This window comes from Oncorhynchus gorbuscha, linkage group LG15, assembly GCF_021184085.1.
Source record: "Oncorhynchus gorbuscha isolate QuinsamMale2020 ecotype Even-year linkage group LG15, OgorEven_v1.0, whole genome shotgun sequence".
Lineage (NCBI taxonomy): Eukaryota > Metazoa > Chordata > Actinopteri > Salmoniformes > Salmonidae > Oncorhynchus > Oncorhynchus gorbuscha.
Genome location: NC_060187.1, coordinates 56659927 through 56681212, shown reverse-complemented (window position 1 = coordinate 56681212; position 21286 = coordinate 56659927). Strand labels below are relative to the sequence as shown.

The window sequence follows — 21286 nt, the reverse complement described above, 5'->3', positions numbered from 1 at the left end:
GTGTTTTTTCCCCCAGGTGTAATGCAAGGAATTGTCACTGGAACGATGTTCAAAGTGTTTTTAAAAAAAGTGTCTGTAAGGTGTTAAGCCTGTGTTAAAATATGCTTTCAATGATTAAAAGACAAAAAAAAGTGATGTTGAATTGAATTTGGGAAATTAACATAGACATGGTTTTAAAAAGGTAGCGGGAATATTTCATTCAGTCTAAAAATGTGTAGGTACCTTTAACTTAAGTCAATTGTGCCAAGAGACCACTTTATTGGACGAGCTATATTATATATATATTATTTATATATATATATATATATATATATATATATATATATATATATATATATATATATATATATTTATATATTTTTTTTTTTTCAAAACTGTAATGGTAACGTGAATTCAGATTATTTCCAGAGATACACAACATCCTGAAATATATGTAGATATCTTTGTTAGAAAGAATACTATATTTCCCTTGACGGAGTGATCCTGAATATTCAACAAACAAAAAAATGGCACAACTTACCCCACCCTCCCCTACTGCATCAGGAGCTGACAGTATTCCATCAGATCCCAACAGGATGCTGCTCATTCTATCACATGCAAGCAAGGGGAGACTGATGAAACCGGTTGAATGGTGCCATATTTGTGTATTTAATGTGGACATGATGACTTTACATTTTCTGCAACGATGTACACAACTTTAACAGAACCGAGAAGGTCTCAGACGAGGTAGAGCTTTCACATCGGGGACAGTGAAAACAAAGTATAAAAACACATTTGAAAATAATCAAATAAAACGAGTCCTTGTCTGCTTCTGCTCTGATCATTGTAACTAATAAATACAGATGTCGACCAAATACATTCCAAATAATGTCATCATACGGAACAATTACAATGTAGTTAATTACAAATAAAAAGCAAACACACACACACAACTTGGAGACATTGTTAAAACCCCAACCAAATAGAAATAATGACTTCCACCACGTTATTTGGGAGGGTAACCATGGCTATCTACTGAAGAGGTTCTACTTTATAGTTTAGCAAAGAGAGAGAGACTAATAAAAACACGCTCTTTATGAAACATATTTATGCGCCTATCGTTCTCCATTCGAAAACTGAACTGAGCAGTGTAATCAAATAAACAAACGCCAAAACCCAAAAAAACACACATAGCAAATGACATGAAATGAATCATGGATGTCTATAATAATAGAACAAGACAGAAGACAGTCATAACGGGTTGAAGCACTAACCTAGACTAAGTGCACCGGAAATGCCATTTGGTATCTAACGCTGTAACGGGTTCGGTAAGATTATAATACAGACACACACACTTTACATACACACACACGCACAAATGCTCACTCTCTCACTCCCGCGTGGTCTGCTCATATCTGCTAAGTCACACTTAGGAGTACAAATGTGTTTTTTAGGAGTTCATCTTAAAGGGTCATTCTGTACAACAGTATTTAAGGGCACTAATTATGAAGGACACTACTTGATAGGCTGTATTATCCGTTCCAAGTATTTGACTATTCTCATCTTTAATATACACGTACAGTATGTGTAGGTATACGCAAGCACACTGTTGTATGCATGTTCAACCAACCATATAAAGTAACTGACACAGAAATGGTTTCATCTTGTGTTCATGTAAAAAACTACTACCGAGGTCTCAAAGTAGACCGTATTATATCCCATGACAATAATTCCATATCTTTGAATCCTCACCCAATTTTCTGTTGTTGTTTTAATTCTAAACAGCTGATAATTATTCACTTCTATCTGTCTCACACTTTGCCATTTGCAGTGTCTTGTACAGTGTGCGTGGCCTTGCGTGTACACACCGCTTGCTCAAAAAGACTGTCTGACCAATAGTCTGCTTGTCTGAACAAACATGTTGACATCCCATCCCACCAAAACAAGAATTACTAACTTATTAGAGCTTCACCTCACCTGGGTGGCGTTCATTAGGCACCCAACGGAAGAAGGTGGACTGAAACGGGAAGGGCCCTTCCTGATTTGTCCAATCAGAAATGCTCATTTTTGTTTTCCGTTGCAAAAAGTGTTTTTTTGGTGTCTGCCCTAACAAACAGGTAATCCAATAGTCATAGGCATGGCTATGAATCCAGGAGGCGTTTTATGAGGGTGAATGCAACTTTGAGAAAAACATCACACATGTGGTTACAGTGAAGCCTCTCCTTATATCGTATATACAGTATACAAGCATGGCTTTGGTCCTCACTTCATACCTGGCTGTACAAAAACCAAAACAAGCTTTTATTGCAAAGGAGGTAGTATGCAAAGCGTCTAAAGGGAGTCTAATACGCAGAGGTAATCAAGGAGGGGCAAAACACACACACGCACACACACAAGCAGCACACACACAAGCCGCACACACACACCAACCCTGCGACGGCTCCGCAGCCATCAGACACAAAACACTGTCTCCAGCAATGCTCCCTGAAAGCTCTAGACGCCTGACCCCCCCCCCCCCCCAAAATAAAAAGCTACTGTTGTGAGGACTAGCTTTTAGGAGTGTACTCTTAAGTAGAAGAGAGAGTAAGGGCAACTTGAACCAAACAGTCCGACCACATTATTCCTGCTAAGAGGTTTCAGTAAGTGGGTCTAATTTGAGGTTGGAGGTGTGGGTGTGGGAGGAGGACTGCGCTCGGATCAGAGGGATCAGAAAACGGCCTCTTCTTCTCCTCCCAATAATTGAACGACTGTTAAAACCGCACGCTCGTTTATACCCCCCATTTAAAGCACAGACTCTTTTTCATGAGCAGCAAAGCAGGCACCTCCTCTCACACTGTCATTAGCCCTCTCTCCTTCCCTCTCTCACTCTCTCTCTCTCGTGTTCTCTCTCTTTAATGACCGGCCAAACAGCCTCGGAGTCAGATCGTGTAGTGGTCACTTCAATACAGCCACTCATACTGGACTCATCATAGTGGTGCTCGAGGGGATAGAACACACACACACGCGCACACGCACACACGCACACGCACACACACACACACACACACGCACACACACACACACACACACACACACACACACACACACACACACACACACACACACACACACACACACACACACACACACACACACACACACACACCGTCTTGAGCTTGTCAAGTTAGCTGCAATCGGAGGGTTAGCTAAGTGAGTTCAGTTCAGTCAGTGTAATCATCACCAACTTGGCTGCTCCATTCTGCCGTGTGTTATTAAGGGATCAGTGTCCTGAGGAATGCACAAAACCATTTCATCACAATCTAAATCAAATGGGGAAGAATAGGGAAATGGAAAGCTATAGGAACGTCACTATGCCACCATGCCATCCTTGCCCATGGGTCCACAGAGGAAACAAAACAGCATTTGGTTGTGTCCGATTTTTCTTCTCTTTCCAAGAAATCCTTTTATTTCTTATTTTTAAACACATTTCAAATAGTCCTGGTAATATTTCACCTAAAAGGGCAATAGGGGTGAGTTCATTCGGATGTCACGCTGTCAGGTGGTGTCTCTGACACATCTCTCAGGTCTCTCTGCTGTCTTTGGGGAGGGGCTGGGAATATGGATGGAGTCTCTATCTCTATCTTAGGCCCTGGGGATGTCACGTTGGTGGGTCTGTTATTAGGTGGTGAGAACCGCCACCCCGAACCTGCTCCTCCTCCTGCTCGGGGCCCAGTTCCGGTGGTCTGTAATCAGGGCACTGGGCGTTGTCGAAATGCACGTGGTGGACACTCTGGACATGGGTCTTTAGGTTCCCTTTCTGAGAGGCTCGGTACGGGCAGAGGCGGCACCGGAACGGTCTCTCCCCTTTGGGACACACACAACAACACACACAGAGGTCACACATAGAGTTCAAAGGTCACACGGAGGGCAGACATGGCCTAACTTTTCAGAGAGTACAGGCGGCGGCAGAAATCTCCCCTGGAACGATTTCATTTGCGTGGGATCTAATACGAGGAACAATACATAAAATGACGTACACCATACTGGGACTGACTGTAGTTAAACAGCACAATGAAGAAGACATGAACACATACACACAGTTGTAACACAAAACAGGCACAAAAACGAAGTTAACGCCAAATCATGAAACCTCATGGCAACAGACTTCGAACCATAAAAATATACCGCACCTGATTCCTAAAACAACACGTTCACTTTCCTCTTGTCCAACCGACATGAACCTGCCCTCGTCTCCTGTGAGAGAAGCCTGGCGTGTGTGGAAAAGGGCCACGCAACCCTGATGTCAGTGAAGTCCTACTTCATTTCTCTCTCTCTCTTTCCCCCAATCAGCCGGCCCCACCCACTCGCTTGGCTAATTAGACTGACCTACAACGGCTCTGACGCCATCACATAAATAAGCAGCAGCACACCTGAACTAAACAAATGACAGTGCCATTTAATTGCGCCTAATTATCATTATGATAAATGGAGGAATATAAATGGGGGAAAACAAAAATGACTCCTTCTGCCCTCAACCTCTCTTCCCTCTCTTGTTACGTGAAGAAGAAACAGGAAAATATGTGTGTTATCATACATCATTATATCGCGGTGGGGGAAATAAAACCACAAAAAATACACAATGAATCACGCGGAATCTAAAAGCAGAGCCAGGCGATCAGGTTGAGACGTGAGCGGAAAGCGAGCACCTCTAGGACACCGTTGTCCTGTTAGGAAGCGAGGCGGGGAGGCAGGCTGGATGGGAGTGGTGCACTAAATTACACTAAAGGTTATCGTCACCGTAAAGCACCGCCAACACTACATCTGATTGGACCCCGACGCTGTTTCTTCTCCCATCATTCATAGCGTCGCAATACATTTGCGGATGGGTGATTCATTAAGATGGAGGTGCGGCTTGCAGACCTGGCTCTTTCCGAATGTCAAAGCAGAGGAGATTTACCTCACCTAACCCTCTCTCTCTCTCTCACCCTCTCTCTCTCTCTCACCCTCTCTCTCTCTCTCTCCCTCCCTCTCTCTCCCTCCCTCCCTCCCTAATCTCTCTCTCTCTCTCTCTCTCTCTCCCTCCCTCTCTCTCTCTCTCTCTCTCTCTCTCTCTCTCTCTCCCTCTCCCTCCCTCCCTCCCTCCCTCCCTCCCTCTCTCTCCCTCTCTCTCTCACCTAACCCTCTCTCTCTCTCTCTCTCTCTCTCTCACCTCTCTCTCTCTCTCCCTCCCTCTCTCTCTCTCTCTCTCTCTCCTCTCCTCTCCCTCTCTCTCTCTCAGAAAACTTTCATCTGATGCAGAGAGAAAAGAGACATTTTGTGTGTTCTCAGGGCCAATCCTTCACACAGGGACAGACGACCAGAACTGTATTGTCGCCGTCCACGTTTCTAGTCACTTGGTGACATAGTGACAACAAGAAATATGGGCAGTCTGAAAGCGGATGATTCCAGAAGGACACATAACTCATAGTGGAAAAAGACAGAATGAATATAAAACAATAAGGACATGAGCACCAGCAAACATGCACACAGACATACACAGACAAACACATGCACACAAACATGCACACAGACAAACACATGCACACAAACATGCACACAGACATACACAGACAAACACATGCACACAAACATGCACACAGACAAACACATGCACACAAACATGCACACAGACATACACAGACAAACACATGCACACAAACATGCACACAGACAAACACATGCACACAAACATGCACACAGACAAACACATGCACACAAACATGCACACAGACATACACAGACAAACACATGCACACAAACATGCACACAGACAAACACATGCACACAAACATGCACACAGACAAACACATGCACGCAAACATGCACACAGACATACACAGACAAACACATGCACACAAACATGCACACAGACAAACACATGCACATAGAACTAACGGGCATAAGCAATGGGAAGCAGCAACCCAACGTGAATCGATGGGAACAACATACTTGTTTGGGAGCTTCCGAGGGGTTGGTTTGAGCGTCAGCACCTCGGAGTCCGTTATAATCAAACACGACTGTGGGGAAGAAGGAGGGGGGGGGGGGGGGGGACTTGTTAAAAAAAAGAAGCTCATAGTCTCCATTCACCAGCATCACCACAGCAACGACCAGTTAGTTAGAGAGAGACAACACAACAACAGCAGAGCAGAGTGGAGCTAGATGATGTTGATGATGATGATGATGAGACCTGGTGGAGTGAAGCCAGTGATTTAATATGACACAGACATGCTAATGGGAGGCCTCGGGGTGACTGGCCTTTCGCGTGAGGATGACGTCCATGCTGAATAAAACCATCGGTGACAACATTAATTACAGCTCACTCTCTCTCTCTGTGTGTGTGTGTGTGTGTGTGTGTGTGTGTGTGTGTGTGTGTGTGTGTGTGTGTGTGTGTGTGTGTGTGTGTGTGTGTGTGTGTGTGTGTGTGTGTGTGTGTGTGTGTGTGTGTGTGTGTGTGTGTGTGTGTGTGTGTGTGCCTGCACACGCTCGTGTGTTTACAGTGGATGCTGAGGGGGAAGAGGACTCCCTCTGCATCACTTACCGTTTGGCTCCTGTCACTTAGCATCACTGGCTGTGCCACAAATCATTCACACTCTCCATAAAGAAGTAACTTATCTCACTGTCTACCACTATTACAGCTGGCCCCCACTGATGGACATGACCAGAGAGGAGAGGAGAAAGGAGAGGAGGAGCAGACGAGAGGAAGAGATAAGAAAGGAGGCACAACAACTGGCTTGGCTGCTGAACAAGGATGAGTGATAATGGAGACATATGTGGGCATGATGGACAAATCCTATGGTTCACCAGCGTGCACAATTCCTTCTCTCTAACTGACACGTGATTAATGATGTAGAATATTTGTCACAGGTCAGCAAATCATATTAGTTTACAACCTACAGGCAGCTATTCTGGTCGAGGGCAAAGAATGAACCCACAGGCTGAGGAGCGCAAATGAAAAATAATCTAGTTGAATGTTACTGATGTTCAGTATTGGATATGTGATTGTATGTGTATGTACACGTGTGTGTGTGTTTACAGGCATATGTGTTTGTGCGCACATACATGTGCACTTGTGCATTCACACACCTGCGTATGTATGTGCTTGTGTGTGTGCGTCTGTGCGTGTGTGTGTGTGTGCGTGTGTGTTAATCTCCATTTACCTGTGTGGGATCTCATGTGTGTGTGTGTGTGTGTGTGTGTGTGTGTGTGTGTGTGTGTGTGTGTGTGTGTGTGTGTGTGTGTGTGTGTGTGTGTGTGTGTGTGTGTGTGTGTGTGTGTGTGTGTGTGTGTGTGTGTGTGTGTGTGTGTGTGTGTGTGTTAATCTCCATTTACCTGTGTGGGATCTCGTGTGTGTGTGTGTGTGTGTGTGTGTGTGTGTGTGTGTGTGTGTGTGTGTGTGTGTGTGTGTGTGTGTGTGTGTGTGTGTGTGTTAATCTCCATTTACCTGTGTGGGATCTCGTGTGTGTGTGTGTGTGTGTGTGTGTGTGTGTGTGTGTGTGTGTGTGTGTGTGTGTGTGTGTGTGTGTGTGTGTGTGTGTGTGTGTGTGTGTGTGTGTGTGTGTGTGTGTGTGTGTGTGTGTGTGTGTGTTAATCTCCATTTACCTGTGTGGGATCTCATGTGTGTGCGGAGGTGACTGGGCTGACTGAAGCTCTTCCCACACTCTTGGCAGCCATATTCCCCTTGTCGAACCAGAGACCTCAGCATCCCTACAACACAGACAGAGAGGAACACGGGCTAAAATGTCATCTCAAACGACACAGAGAGAGGGACACGGGAAGAGAGAAAGAGATGTAACAGGGAACGAGTACGGGGAATGGGGAATTGAGAGAAAAAATATATGAAAATCCACACAAAAGTCCCGACGACCAAAATGAAGACGTGGAGATGGATGGGAGGATGGAAAGAAAGAAGGAGAGGTAGAAGGGAAGGACTAAATGAAGGGCGGCACCTGCTGCCTCGACCTCTGAATGCTCTGCTATGAAAAGCCAACTGGCATTTACCCCTGAGGTGCTGACCTGTTGCACACTCTGTAACCACTGTGATCATTACTTGACCTCGGCTGGTCATCTATGACCATTTGGACATCTTGAAGAACGATCTCACCTTAATGGCCATGTACTCTTATAATATCCACCGGCACAGGTCAAGGCAGAGATGGCATGACCTTCCAGAGAGGACAGGTGGTGGCAGAACTCTCCCCTTGAGCGATTTCATTTGGGAGTCATTTAATACGACGAACAATACATAAAATGACGTAAACTATGTACTCTTATAATCTCCACCAGCACAGCCAGAAGACGGCTGGCACCCCCTCAGAGCCTGGTTCCTCTCTAAGTTTCTTCCTAGGTTCCTACCTTTCAAAGGAGTTTTTCTTAGCAACCATGCTTCTACATCTACATGGCTTGCTCTTCGGGGCTTTAGGCTGGGTTTCTATATAAGCACTTTGTGACATCTGCTGATGTAAAAAGGACTTTATAATCACATGTAATTGATTGATTGGAAGTATATGAATGGAACACAGGGCCATAAAGGAGTAGACACCGACAGACATGGTCAGACGAGTCTCTCGTCTCTGGCTGGTAAGAGCTAGCCTCGACTCTAGTAGAGGAGAGTAGAGTATGGAGAGGGAAGCATCATTAGTATGTCTAATGTGTCATTATGGGAGGCTAGCTCCAGGGGTTGGACTGCAGCTGTCACACAGCATCATCTCAGGCTCTGACAGGCAGACACACACAGCTACACGGCCGCCGCATAAATTACAGCCAATTAAAACGCCCCGGCTGTGATGTGCCCGCTCCGCTGCCCGGCCGCGTGTCACATGTCAGGTGTGTGTGTGTTTGTGTGTGTGTGTTTGAGAGAGAGAGAGAGAGAGAGAGAGAGAGAGAGAGAGAGAGAGAGAGAGAGAGAGAGAGAGAGAGAGAGAGAGAGAGAGAGAGAGAGAGAGAGAGAGAGAGAGAGAGAGAGAGAGAGAGTGTGTTCTGTTTATTTGTACGTGTGTGTACATGTGCAGAAGGGGAATATAAAAGATCTTCGGCGTGTCATCCGGTGATGCAGGATGCAAGGAGGCAGCAGGAAGACGAGAGAGACCAACTTGGTCCATCCATCGTCACAAATCCCCTGTCCTCCCCACCACCGCCACTACCAACCCCTCCTATGACCTCTTCCCCTGCCAGCCAAAAAGCCCTTGGGGTGTGTGCAGTGAGTGAGGGGGTGAGTTCCCAGCCCTGCCTTGGCATGTACCTGGGCTCGTGGTACCCGCTGGTGGTATGGGTGACAGGGGAGGGGAGGTGACTGAGAGTGTCTCTGGCAGATCTAACCCTGCCTGGCCCCAGAAAACATCCAGCCAGACCCACAAGCCTCTCTCTCTCTCCCTCTGAGGCACCAATGAAAGACAAGTGAGCTGGACTAAAAACACACACACACACACACCACCCCCCTGCCACACACACACAAACAACACACATCCTGGCTTTCTCAAAAAAAGGTCACTTTATAGCATCTGACTCAAAGGGCTAAGGCGGAGCGTGACGGTATCTGCCTGGACGGGTGACAGCGATGTCATACGTCTGCCTCCCAGGCTGTTTTCTCTCTCTGGAACATGGGGAGGAATAGAAGCCTGGCAGCTGGGTGTCTTAAGCAGAGGCCCACTTGACCTTAGGAAAGCAGCAGCAGAATACGGGGGAAATTCAGGATGTTTTGGTAATCACCATTTCTAAAGCAGCTGCTGCTGGGTTAATTATTATGTCTCTACCCCCCCCGTCTGTGAGAGTATCATCAGCCTGGAGTCCTGAACCAAACAGTTGGCGACAGGTTCCCGGGAGAGCGGAGATATGCCTTGCAGAACAGACAGACCCACGAAGGTCCTGCCACATCTTTCACTGTTATAACATCACTCCCTACCAGTGGAGGCTGGTAGGAGGCATTATAGGAGGACGGGATCATTGTAACGGCTGGAATGGAATCCATGGAACAGATTCAAATGTGTGGTTCCCATATGTTTGATGTGTTTCATACCATTCCATGTATTCCATTGTCGCCGTTACTATGAGCCCGTCCTCCTATAGCTCCACCAGCCGCCATTGCTCCCTACAGAACACACACTGCCCCAGATACAGCCTTTTTACAATATAAAGTACCTTGTGTGCTCCTACACACACACACACACACACACACACACATGTATTCTGACACGGTCAGCACACACACGCACACACAGAGCTACTTTAATGCATCTCCCTTTCATTATATATGCTCCTGTCAGACTGGCCAGTCGGCCTGTCTATCAATCATCTTCTGCCAGATGGTGTGTGTGTAGGCGTGCGAGTGTGTTTGTGTGCGTGCGCGGTGTGTGCGCATGCCTGCATACATGTGTTTGTGTACACAACTGAGCCCGTGTGTTTGTGACGACCACCTCAGGGGCCATTCCTGCTGGCAAATCTAGTCCAGTGAATCTCCCCGCCACATGTGACACGAGCTGTCAATCAGCGAGCCAAAAAAGGTCTGCTCAACATCTCCTCACATTTGGCCATTCCTCGAAACACATGATCCAAAAGGCATGTTTATCGTCGTCCCTGCTACCCTCCTCAATGTCTCCCCTTCTCATCACGGCACTGACAGGCTGCCCACGTAACATAGATGAAAAATATGTCTGAGGATTTGAGTATTTAGAGTAGGCCTAAATGTAGAAATAAAACGTCATTTTTTCCCCCTCACTGTTTGTGAGAAGGGTGAGTTTTGTGCCCGAGGGTGACTTTACCGTCATTAAAGATCTCTTGTGAGAGTGGCAAACAATGAGTGGACGTTCCCTCTGTTTACTTGATGTTATTTTGTGTCTAGGTCATGTGCCAAGTTGGCTAAACATACTTTCCTATCTATTTAAAGGACCTAAGGTTGTTTGACAGCTCTGCCCTGGCTCTTACCTGTGGGGTCCAGTAGGGGGTTGGCGGCGCCCCAGCGGTGGTAGAGTGTCGCCAGGTCATTGGAGTTGCAGTTCTTCAGGAAGCTCAAGATGTCCATGGGCAGCTCTGGTGTCTCCCCCCTCCGTGCCTCCTCCTGTTTCACCTCCGCATGCTGGGCTGAGGAGGAGTAGGAGGAAGAGGCGGAGGATACCTGGACGGCGCTCCCTAGTGTCTGGGAGTGGGAGGCTCCGTAGCCCTGGCCTGCCGTGGTGGTTTTGTGGGCTGAGTGCTCTGCCCTGGGTCTGCCCTGGGACTGGGGGTGAGACTGGGTGTGGGACTGGGAGCTGCTGGACTTGGGCTGGGGCTGAGGTGAGCTCCTGGCTCTGCTGTACTCTGCCAGGCCATGTTTGCTGGACAGCATGAATCCAAGGCCTTCCTGAGGCAACATGTACCTATCCACCAACCTGGTGGTTCCTCCAACACTGGAGCTAGGGGCTGAGGGTCGCTGGGGAGCCCCGGCCGCAGTGCTCTTCTCCAGGGAGCCGGTCGAGGAGCCTCCCCGTGGGTAGATCTCCACCCTGGGCCTGGAGTTGGAGCGAGAGCGGTGGCCCTGATCCGGCACAGCCTCGCTTCTCTGTCTGCTGCCTGCCCTGGGAGGCCGCACACTCTGGGAGCCTGAGGCAGAGGAGGAGGATCCTTGTGTGGAGGAGGAAGAGGTGCTGGGTTGACTGGCTGCCCTGTCCCTGCCGTCTTTCTTCTGGCCCCCATTCAACGATGGGGGGCGTGTGCGGGGGGTGCGCACCACAGGGGGCAACGGGGGACACTCCCTCCCATCCAGAGCAGGAGGAGGGCCCGTGCGTCTCCTGGAGGACAAACCCTCTCGGGGGCCCTTGAAGCCATTCTTCAGGAGGGCCCATTTGGGGGCCAGGGCGCTGCTGTTGATACGATGGGCGACAGTCTGGTGCATCCACAGCACCTCCAGGTAGTGGGTGGAGTGGGAGCAGTAGGAGCACTTATGACTGGGCAGGCCCTTCTGCTGAAGGGCTGAGGAGGCCGGGCCCCTGTGACCCTCGGCTCTCACACACAGGTCCAGAGGAGCCACATGGTGAGGGTCAGTGGGTGAACTGCTCTCGGCGGTGCATTTGTCTCTTGACGGCCGGGCAGAGAGGTAAGGGTGGGGGGCAGAGGATTGAGCAAGCCCATCGAGGAGGGCCCTCTTCAGCTTGGGGAAGCTACTGGGGGTGCCTCTCTCAGAGCTGGAGCTGGGGTTGGGAATTGGAACGGGGCGGCCGTCACAGGTGTGCTGGAGACGTAGATGGGACAGGAAGGCAGAGGACTCTGTGCTGACAAAGTCACACAGGCTGCAGACGTAAGGCTTCTCATCTGTGGAAGGAAAAACAGAACAGAGATGGTTTGGTCACCTCTCTGAAACATTCACCCAGTGGTGGGAAAAGTACTTAATTGTCATACTTGAGTAAAAAGTAATTGCATCAAATTCTTTATATTATATTAAGCAAACCAGATGTATTTCTTCATGGACAGACAGGGCCACACTCTCAGACATGATTACAAACAGTAGAAAATAGAGCCATGACTACATGGAAGTCTTTCACGTCAGGTAGCTCAAGCGAGCGTTCAAATCTGATTTCTTTTCAAACAGATAAAACAACACCTCGTGCCACAAAGAGACACGCGCTACAGTACATTGTAAATGTGTGATTGTGGAGCAGTGTACATTGTTGTAGCGCACAACGTCTTGTGTGATGCATTGTTTTATTCATGATGTGGACACTGTTTTTGTTGCGATCTGTAGTTTTATTCCTGTATGGACCCCAGGAAGAGTAGAGGCTGCCTTGGCAGCAGCTAATGGGGATCCTAATCAAATACTAAATACAAATCCAGTACTTGTGATTAGTGAGTCCGCCAGATCAGAGGTAGTAGGGATGAATGTGCGTGAATTGGACCATGTCGCTCTCCTGCCTGAGCATTCCAAATGTAACGAGCACTTTTGGATGTCGGGGAAAATGTATGTTATGAGTAGAAAGCACATGGAATGTAGTGGAGTAAAAGTCAAAGTTGTCAAAAACTAAGTAGGAAAGTAAAGTACGGGTACCCCCCAAAAAATACAAAAAGAAGCCAGTTCAGAAACAGAACCTGAATCCCTGCCTCAGCAGACGCATGAGCTGAGATTGCACCAATTAGACGCTAGTAACAATCGCGCCTGCCTTATTTGGTGGCGGGATTGTATTTAAGCGGCCCGGTTCTGCTGCCACTGATAGTATGCGTTTGCTTCTTTTGCCTCCACCTGTTAGGTTCTGTTTTCCTGCTGGGGGATTGGTATAGCTTACCGCGCTCACTGCTTGTAGGTCATTTTATATTTTGACGTTTTGCTTGGGCAGTGAGCTACCCTGAAGGAGCCGAGCCGATATCGGCAAGACTGGCATTATCCATTCTTTAATAAATGGTTAAACATATCTCTACTTGGTGTTTCTTTTCTGAACTTTCTGTATTTTTTTTTACTTAGTTAATGTACACCACTGCATTCTTCAAGCATTATATGAACATTCTGTCTTACTAACGTCTATGAAACATATGACAAAACATTGATCTGCCTAGAGATGTGCTTGAAATAGTAGCTGACAGGTTTAATTGAGTCATGTTCCATGACAAAAGGGGGTGTTCTGCTTCCTCATGACCACTTGGTGACAGTGTTGGCCTAAATACCAAACCAGAAGAATATATGGAGAGAATCTGAATGGATACCTCATGTCCCCTCTCCTCGACCTCCTTCTCAAAACCAATAGGAGCAGGTCAGAGGGGTGGGAATTCTGATTTTCTTATACAACGGGTTTGGAGAAGGAGGCCAGGAGAAAGGACAAGGGTCAAGGAAATGCAATTGAGATTCTCCCACAGGCTAAAATGTGTGGCATTCGCATCTGATTCAGTGCATCTGTACATGTCACAAAATAGTGTCATTCCAGATTATTCCGACATATGAGAGTATGTATCGGGAATTGAACAACGTGTAGAAATTCACTCTGACGCGAGAAGTATTCGTAGGCCTAATGATGGGTATGATCATGGTTTCTGATATCACGACAAGAATAACTGAAGGGAAAATAGTCTTCCTGCCTTTTGATACCCTGATTAATGTATTTAATTGGCTGCATTACTACACTGAAGAAAAATACAAACGCAACATGTAAAGTGTCGGTCCCATGTTTCATGAACTGAAGTAAAAAATTACCAAGAATGTTTCATAGTCACAAAATGCTCAACTCTCTTAAAACAAATGTGTTTAAATCCCTGTTAGTGAGCATTTCTCCTTTGCCAAGATAATCCATCCACCTGACAGGTGTGGCATAACAAGAAGCTGATTAAACAGCATGATCATTACACAGGTGCACCTTTTGCTGTAGGCAAAATCCCACTCTAAAATGTGTAGTTTTCTCACACAACACATTGCCACACGTTTTAAGGGCGCATGCAATTGGCATGTTGACTGCAGGAATGTCCACCAGAGCTGTTGGCAGAAAATGGAATGTTCATTTTTCTACCAAAAGCCGCCTCCAAAGTCGTTTGAAAGAATTTGGCAATACATCCAACCGGCCTCACAAGCGCAGACCACGTGTAACCACACCAGGCCAGGACCTCCGCATCTAGCTTCTTCACCTGTGGAATCGTCTGAGACCAGCCACCCGGACACCCGGTTCGTCATCCTCACCAGGGTCTTGACCTGACTGCAGTTCGGCGTCGTAACCAACTTCAGTGGGCAAATGCTCACCTTCGATGGCCCTGGCACGCTGGAGAGGTCGCTCTGCATGAGCCAAATGGTGGTCACACCAGATAGCGACTGGTTTTCTGATCCACGCCCCTCCTGTATTTAAGGTATTTGTGATCAACAGATGCATATCTGTATTCTCAGTCATGTAAAATACATAGATTAGGGCCTAATGAATTCATTTCAGTTGACTGGTTTCCTTATCTGAACTGTAACTCGGTCAAATCTTTGAAATTGTTGCATGTTGCATTTATATTTTTGTTCAGTGTATATTTCTACTGTTTGTAGAGTGCAGTTGCCAATGTTCGCCACATGGTGGAATATATACTGAGTTCCCCCTGCACACACACATAAACAGAACCCCACGCAATCTATCACACGTAAACATGAATACAAAAACACTCACACACCCACACTACTCCAGAGCACTATTCACACACCTCTCACTCTCTCTCCCTCACACCGGAAGAAACACAAAACACACACCAATGTCCAGTAACACTCCTTGAGGCCCCTTAAGGCGACAATCAGCAGTTGAAACCATAACAAGGCGTGCTCCTCGCCCCCGGGACTGGCGATATGTAACCACTCTCTAATTCATAGACAGAGCAATGGATGTTTACTACAAACATCAGGGTCAAACAAGCTTATATGTTGGGTTGTGCTGGAGTACCGGAGTTGAACTAAGCTCATCAGGCATTTCTAAGATATATTCTTCAAGAATCAAATGGGTACATACCCTTCATTTATCATTACACAAATGGGATGTAGCAACTCCAGATTGCCCCTTTAATTAAGAAGGACATGTCCACACACTCAGTGCCTTGTGATGTACAAGACCTCCCTTGCCCACTGAAACAAATGGGCACGCACACGCACACGCACACAAACACGCACACGCACACGCACACAAACACGCACACGCACACAAACACACACGCACACGCACACGCACACACACACGCACACACACACACACACGCACACAAACACACACACACACACACACACACACACGCACACGCACACGCACACGCATACAAACACACACACACACACGCACACGCACACAAATACACACACACACACACGCACACGCACACAAACACACACACACACACACACACACACACACACACACACACACACACACACACACACACACACACACACACACACACACACACCACACCACTGTGTTTCCACTCCTCAATTAGAACATGCCACTGCCATCTGCTTTTCATTTTGGCTTCCCTATTATCCACATACTGCAGTGGCTAACACCCAGCCAGGGTTGGGCTGGATGCTAATCTCTCTCTGTGTGTGTGTGTGTGTGTGTGTGTGTGTGTGTGTGTGTGTGTGTGTGTGTGTGTGTGTGTGTGTGTGTGTGTGTGTGTGTGTGTGTGTGTGTGTGTGTGTGTGTGTGTGTGTGTGTGTGTGTGTGTGTGTGTGTGTGTGTGTGTGTGTGTGTGTGTGTGTGTGTGCGTGTGCGCGTGCGCGTGCGTGTGCGTGTGTGTGTTTTACATTTGACATTTTAGTCATTTAGCTCTTATCCAGAGCTACTTATAGTTAATGCATTCATCTTGAGATAGCTAGGTGAGACAGCCACATCTCTCAGTCATACGTAGCTACTTTATTGAGTAAAAATGTACTATCAGAAAAGTCTGTGCTCGTAGGTGGTGCATGCGTGCATGTCTGTGTTTGAGGAGGGGAAAGCCCTGGTTCCCATAGAGCTGTCAGTGCCATAACCTGCCTCGCTGCCAAGGGGAAACCACGGGGGGAAATAACATCCATCTGACATAAACAAACACTGGGTGGGATGTCTGCCATTAACTGCACACCTCCCTCGCTCCCTCCCTCCTTCGCTTGCTCCCTCCCTCCCTCCCTCACTCTCACCTACTCGGTAATCTGTGGGAGTCAAGGCAATCGAGACTGACACTGTAGCGACGCTCCTCTCCTCCACGTGTAGTGCAGCCATGCAAGGAATCCTGGAACCCAGAACCAGATCTTGCTTGCGCTCGCCATTTCCACTGCCTACAGTAACCATACAAGCATTCTAAACCTACATTACTCAGCCATTTAGAAAGCCTATCCACACTTCATAAGTAACGGCCTGAAAATGATCATGTTCTCCTGTACAGTATGTACTGTTAATAGTAAATATGGTTAAAAAAGGACTTTAAACTCTGTCTCTGTCTGGGATCGATAAGAGTGATGGACAGGGTGGCAACCTGCCAACTCCTCAGCATTGTATCACCTCACCTCCATGGACCTGATCACCTGAGCAGCACACGCCTGCCGACATCCAGTCATGTTCATTGGCATTTCCAAACTATAAACAACATTGTCAACAGTGCAAAGCTTGAATGAACCCCTGATTTGAATGACTTGGGGACCGATTCAATCACATCCGCTTTAACCAACATCCGCACAGCTGATGTCTTGACGTGTCGGAGGTGGAACGGCGTAAGAGCTGTCAACTCCACAAGAGGCTCTCGGTATACCCAAAGCGGGACATTGCCATTGGCTGCACGGAGTGGAATTAAGAGAAATGTTGCAGCCATGCAGCCTTGTTTACAGGAATGTGAGATGTAATCTACACCCTGATCAGGCTGATATAAATCCTCATTATTTTGTTTAATGATTTTAATTTGGAGTATGATTATTTTTGATACCGCCTGGACTTTCTCGCTCTGAACTTCTAAGGCGAGTGGGACTGGTGTGGCTTCGTGACAATGATCACATTTGACAAAATCGAAACGCAGTTCCACCTCCGACACCGCCAAAACATCGGCTATGCGGTTTGGCCGGATATTGCCGTTCAACGCTTGATCTGATTGAATCTAGGCCTTAGTCTGCCCACCTGCCAACCAGATCACCTGTCTGTCAGCACGCTCGAGTGAAGTCTCGGAGTGAGTGGGTGTGTGTGTGTGTGTGTGTGTGTATAACTGAGTGCACATGCATTTTTTTGTATTTTACCCTTATTTTACCAGGTATGTTGACTCACAATACATTCTCATTTACAGCAACGACCTGGGGGAATAGTTAGAGGAGAGGAATGGGATGAATGAGCCAATATTGGAAACTGGGGAGGATTAGGTGGCCATGATGGTATGAAGGCCAGATTGGGAATTTAGCCAGGACCCCAGTGTTAACACCCCTACTCTTATAATAAAGTGCCATGGAATCTTTAGTGACCACAGAGAGTCAGGGCACCTGTTTAACCTCCCTTCTGAAAGACGGCACCCTACACAGGGCAATGTTCCCAATCACTGCTACTGGGGCATTGGTACCACCAACACCACTTCCAGCAGCATCTTGGTCTCCCACCCAGGACCAACCCTGTTTAGCTTCAGAGGCAAGCCAGCAGTGGGATGCAGGGAGGTATGCTGGCATGTGTGTGTGTGTCCTCTGAGAGTATGTGTGTCCATTAGGAGTGTCTCTATAAATAACAAATCCCTGAGACGTGGGGAGCAGGAGAGGGATCAGGGTGACTGGATGGCGTCAGCGGGGATTAGGTAACCAGCCAGTGGAACATAGAGGGTATAGGTAGGGCAGAGGACGCCCTACTAGGCCCTGTTACCCGACTGTCTGACAGGGGATCTGAGATGGCTCTTTCCACCTTCTCCTCCCTACTTAATCCTCCACCCTCTCCGCCTCCCTCCTCCTTCTCTGCAGACGACTTTGACAACCACTTTGAAAAGAAGACTGACGACATCCGCTTCTCATTCGCTCAGCCTATTGAGTCCAGTGGTCCCACAGAACTACCCTACACTTTGACCGTTTTCTCCCTTCTCTCTCCAGATGAAATCCTGCGGCTAGTGAGGCCCGCTCGACCACATCCCCTCCTCCCTTCTCTAGACCATCTCTGGAGGCCTTCTCCCATTCGTCACGACCCTCATCAACTCATCCCTGACCACTGGCTGTGTCCCCTCTGACTTCAAAACGGTCCGAAGTCACTCCCCTCCTCTGACGTCAAAAACTACAGACCAGTATCCCTTCTTTCTTTTCTTTCCAAAATGCTTGAGTATGCTGTCTCTAACCAACTCTCTCACTATCTATCTCTGAATAATCTTTTTGACACCAACCAGTCAGGCTTCACGACGGTTCACTCAACCGAGACCGCTCTTCTCTGTGTCACAGAGGCTCTCGGCATTGCCAAAGCTGACTCTCTCCTCTGTTCTCATCCTCCTAGATCTATCCGCTGCCTTCGACACTGTGAACCATCAGATCCTCCTCTCCACCCTCTCAGGGCTGGGCGTCTCAGGCTCTATCAGATCCTCCTCTCCATCCTCTCAGGGCTGGGTGTCTCAGGCTCTATCAGATCCTCCTCTCCACCCTCTCAGGGCTGGGTGTCTCAGGCTCTATCAGATCCTCCTCTCCACCCTCTCAGGGCTGGGTGTCTCAGGCTCTGCACACTCCTGGATTGCATTTTACCTGGCAAGCCGCTCCTACTAGGTGATGTGGAGAGGATCTGTATCTGCGCCACATACTCTCACTACTGGTGTCCCCCAGGGATCGGTTCTAGGCCCTCTCCTCTTCTCTCAATACACCAAGTCACTCGGCTCCGAAATAACCTCACATGATTTTTCCTATCATTGCTATGCGGATGACACTCAATTACTTTTCTCATTCCCCCCTTCTGATGCTCAGGTGGCGAAACACATCTCTGCGTGCCTGGCAGATACCTTAACTTAGAAGTTGGCCCCCCACCTCAAGCTCAACATTGACAAGACGCAGCTGCTCTTCCTCCCGGCGAAGGCCTTCCCGCTCCAAGACCTCTCCATCACAGTTGACAACTCCACGGTGTCCCCCTACGAGAGTGCAAAGAATCTTGACGAGACCTTGGACAACACCCTGTCGTTCTCTGCAGACGTCAAAGTAGTGACTTGCTCCTGCAGGTTCATACGCTACAACATCTGTAAAGAGCGACCCTACCCCACACAGGAGGCAGCGCAGGTCCTAATCCAGGCACTTGTCATCTCCTGTCTGCACTACGCTCTTGGCTGGGCCCCCGCTTGTGCCATCAAACCCCTGCAACTTATCCATAATGCTGCAGCCCACCTGGTGTTCAACCTTCCCAAGTTTTCCCATGTCACTCCGCTCTTCTGCTCACTCCACTGGTTTCCAGTCGAAGCTTGGATCCACGACAAGACCATGGTACTTGCCTACAGAGCAGCAAGAGGAACTGCCCCTCCCTCCCTTCAGGCTGTACTCAAACCCTACACCCGCAACCCGAGCGCTCCATTCTGCTACCTCTGGTCTCTTGACCCTCCCACTAGGACAGCGGTGTCCCTGCCCATATTCGGAAAACATGTGAAACTCGACCTCTTCAAAGAGTATCTTAAGAAATCCATTGCTGTGATCTTAAACTCTCCACAATCTCTCATTAGCCTGGTCCCAGATCTGTTTGTGCGGACTCCTATGGTCATTGTGATGGCAAACATGTTGAGTTCTCTATACTGCACTAGCAGTTCTGGAACCAGGCTACTCACTCATGGCTCTGACTGCACGAGCTAATATTCTTAATGTTCTCATACATAGGATGTTATATGCTCTAAGGGATATCATAAGTAAGATCCCTTCTCTGCATGCTAACTGAATAAATACCTGTTTCTGTCTGAGGATTTAGTACATGGATGGCAAAACAGGAAGTTCACAACAGACATGACAAGGTGTTTTCTTTTTTTTCTTGTGTGTGACACAATGTCGACAAAAAAAAGCAACAAGTGCTCTTTTCTTTCTTTAGTCGACTGAACTTCTATGGTTGGGTGTTCTCATGCTATTTCTCTATTTCTTTCTGCTCAATTTTCAAACATTCTCATGTTGACAGCTGAGGGGGAGAAAAGAATACAGATTTTTCACTGTAAATAATTAAAAAAGGAGAGCAAAAACATATTCACACAGATAAAAGGGGGGGGGGGGTTTCCTGAGACAGGAAAAGCTGAAATAGCAGACTGCTCGAGCCCGAAGAAAAGCTACTTCTATTTCTGACATTCTAAACCGCCAGGGAAGAGAGTGAAAGACTAAGCTCTGATTCTTGACTGTGTATGAAAACATGATAAGCAGAGACATATTTTCAACAAGTTAGTGCCAACACTGACACCCACTCAAATACCTGACTGTACCCTGCGGAAGAACAAAACATACATACAAAACATACATACCAAGCAATCTTGAATCTTAAATCAACCCAGATGTATGTGTTTATCATGATTGTTTCCCCACAGTGTTTATGGCTCCAAAAATTCCAACTCCATTGTAATGCCACTTTCAAAGCACAAGCTTTCATAAAACGACCCATTGACTTTTCATCATGGTCTGCTTTTGTCAACAGTCTTGTTGTTTTCAACAGTGGCTTGAACACAAATGAGAATATAATGACCCGACATGATACAGTCTATCATGTTGGTTTTGTAAAGCACACTCAAAAACAGATCCTGAGCAGTTCCGACTATCGCCACAGGGTGGCTCATGTCCCCACTCTATATGGGGCTAAGTTGATGAGATGGAATGACAATGATAGGGATCTCACCAACAGATGTTTGCTCGTGAGAGTGTCAAGATCAGGGGCCTTGAAAGAGCTTGAAAAGGAATGAGCTCCTACAGCAT

At 47.4% G+C, this 21286-nt stretch overlaps 1 protein-coding gene across 1 annotated transcript in view; it reads right to left on the bottom strand.

Moving 5' to 3' along the window:
- Positions 1-624: 624 nt before the first annotated feature.
- LOC123997539 (zinc finger protein 516-like) overlaps positions 625-21286 on the bottom strand; it is an 81427-nt gene continuing 60765 nt past the window's right edge. Inside the window, exons 3-6 of the mRNA XM_046301890.1 lie at positions 10915-12276; positions 7597-7701; positions 5947-6014; positions 625-3822 (exon numbers count right to left, since the gene is read on the bottom strand). Coding sequence (XP_046157846.1) covers positions 3763-3822; positions 5947-6014; positions 7597-7701; positions 10915-12276 — 1595 coding nt within the window. The 3' untranslated portion in view covers positions 625-3762. The remainder of the gene's footprint in view (positions 3823-5946; positions 6015-7596; positions 7702-10914; positions 12277-21286) is intronic.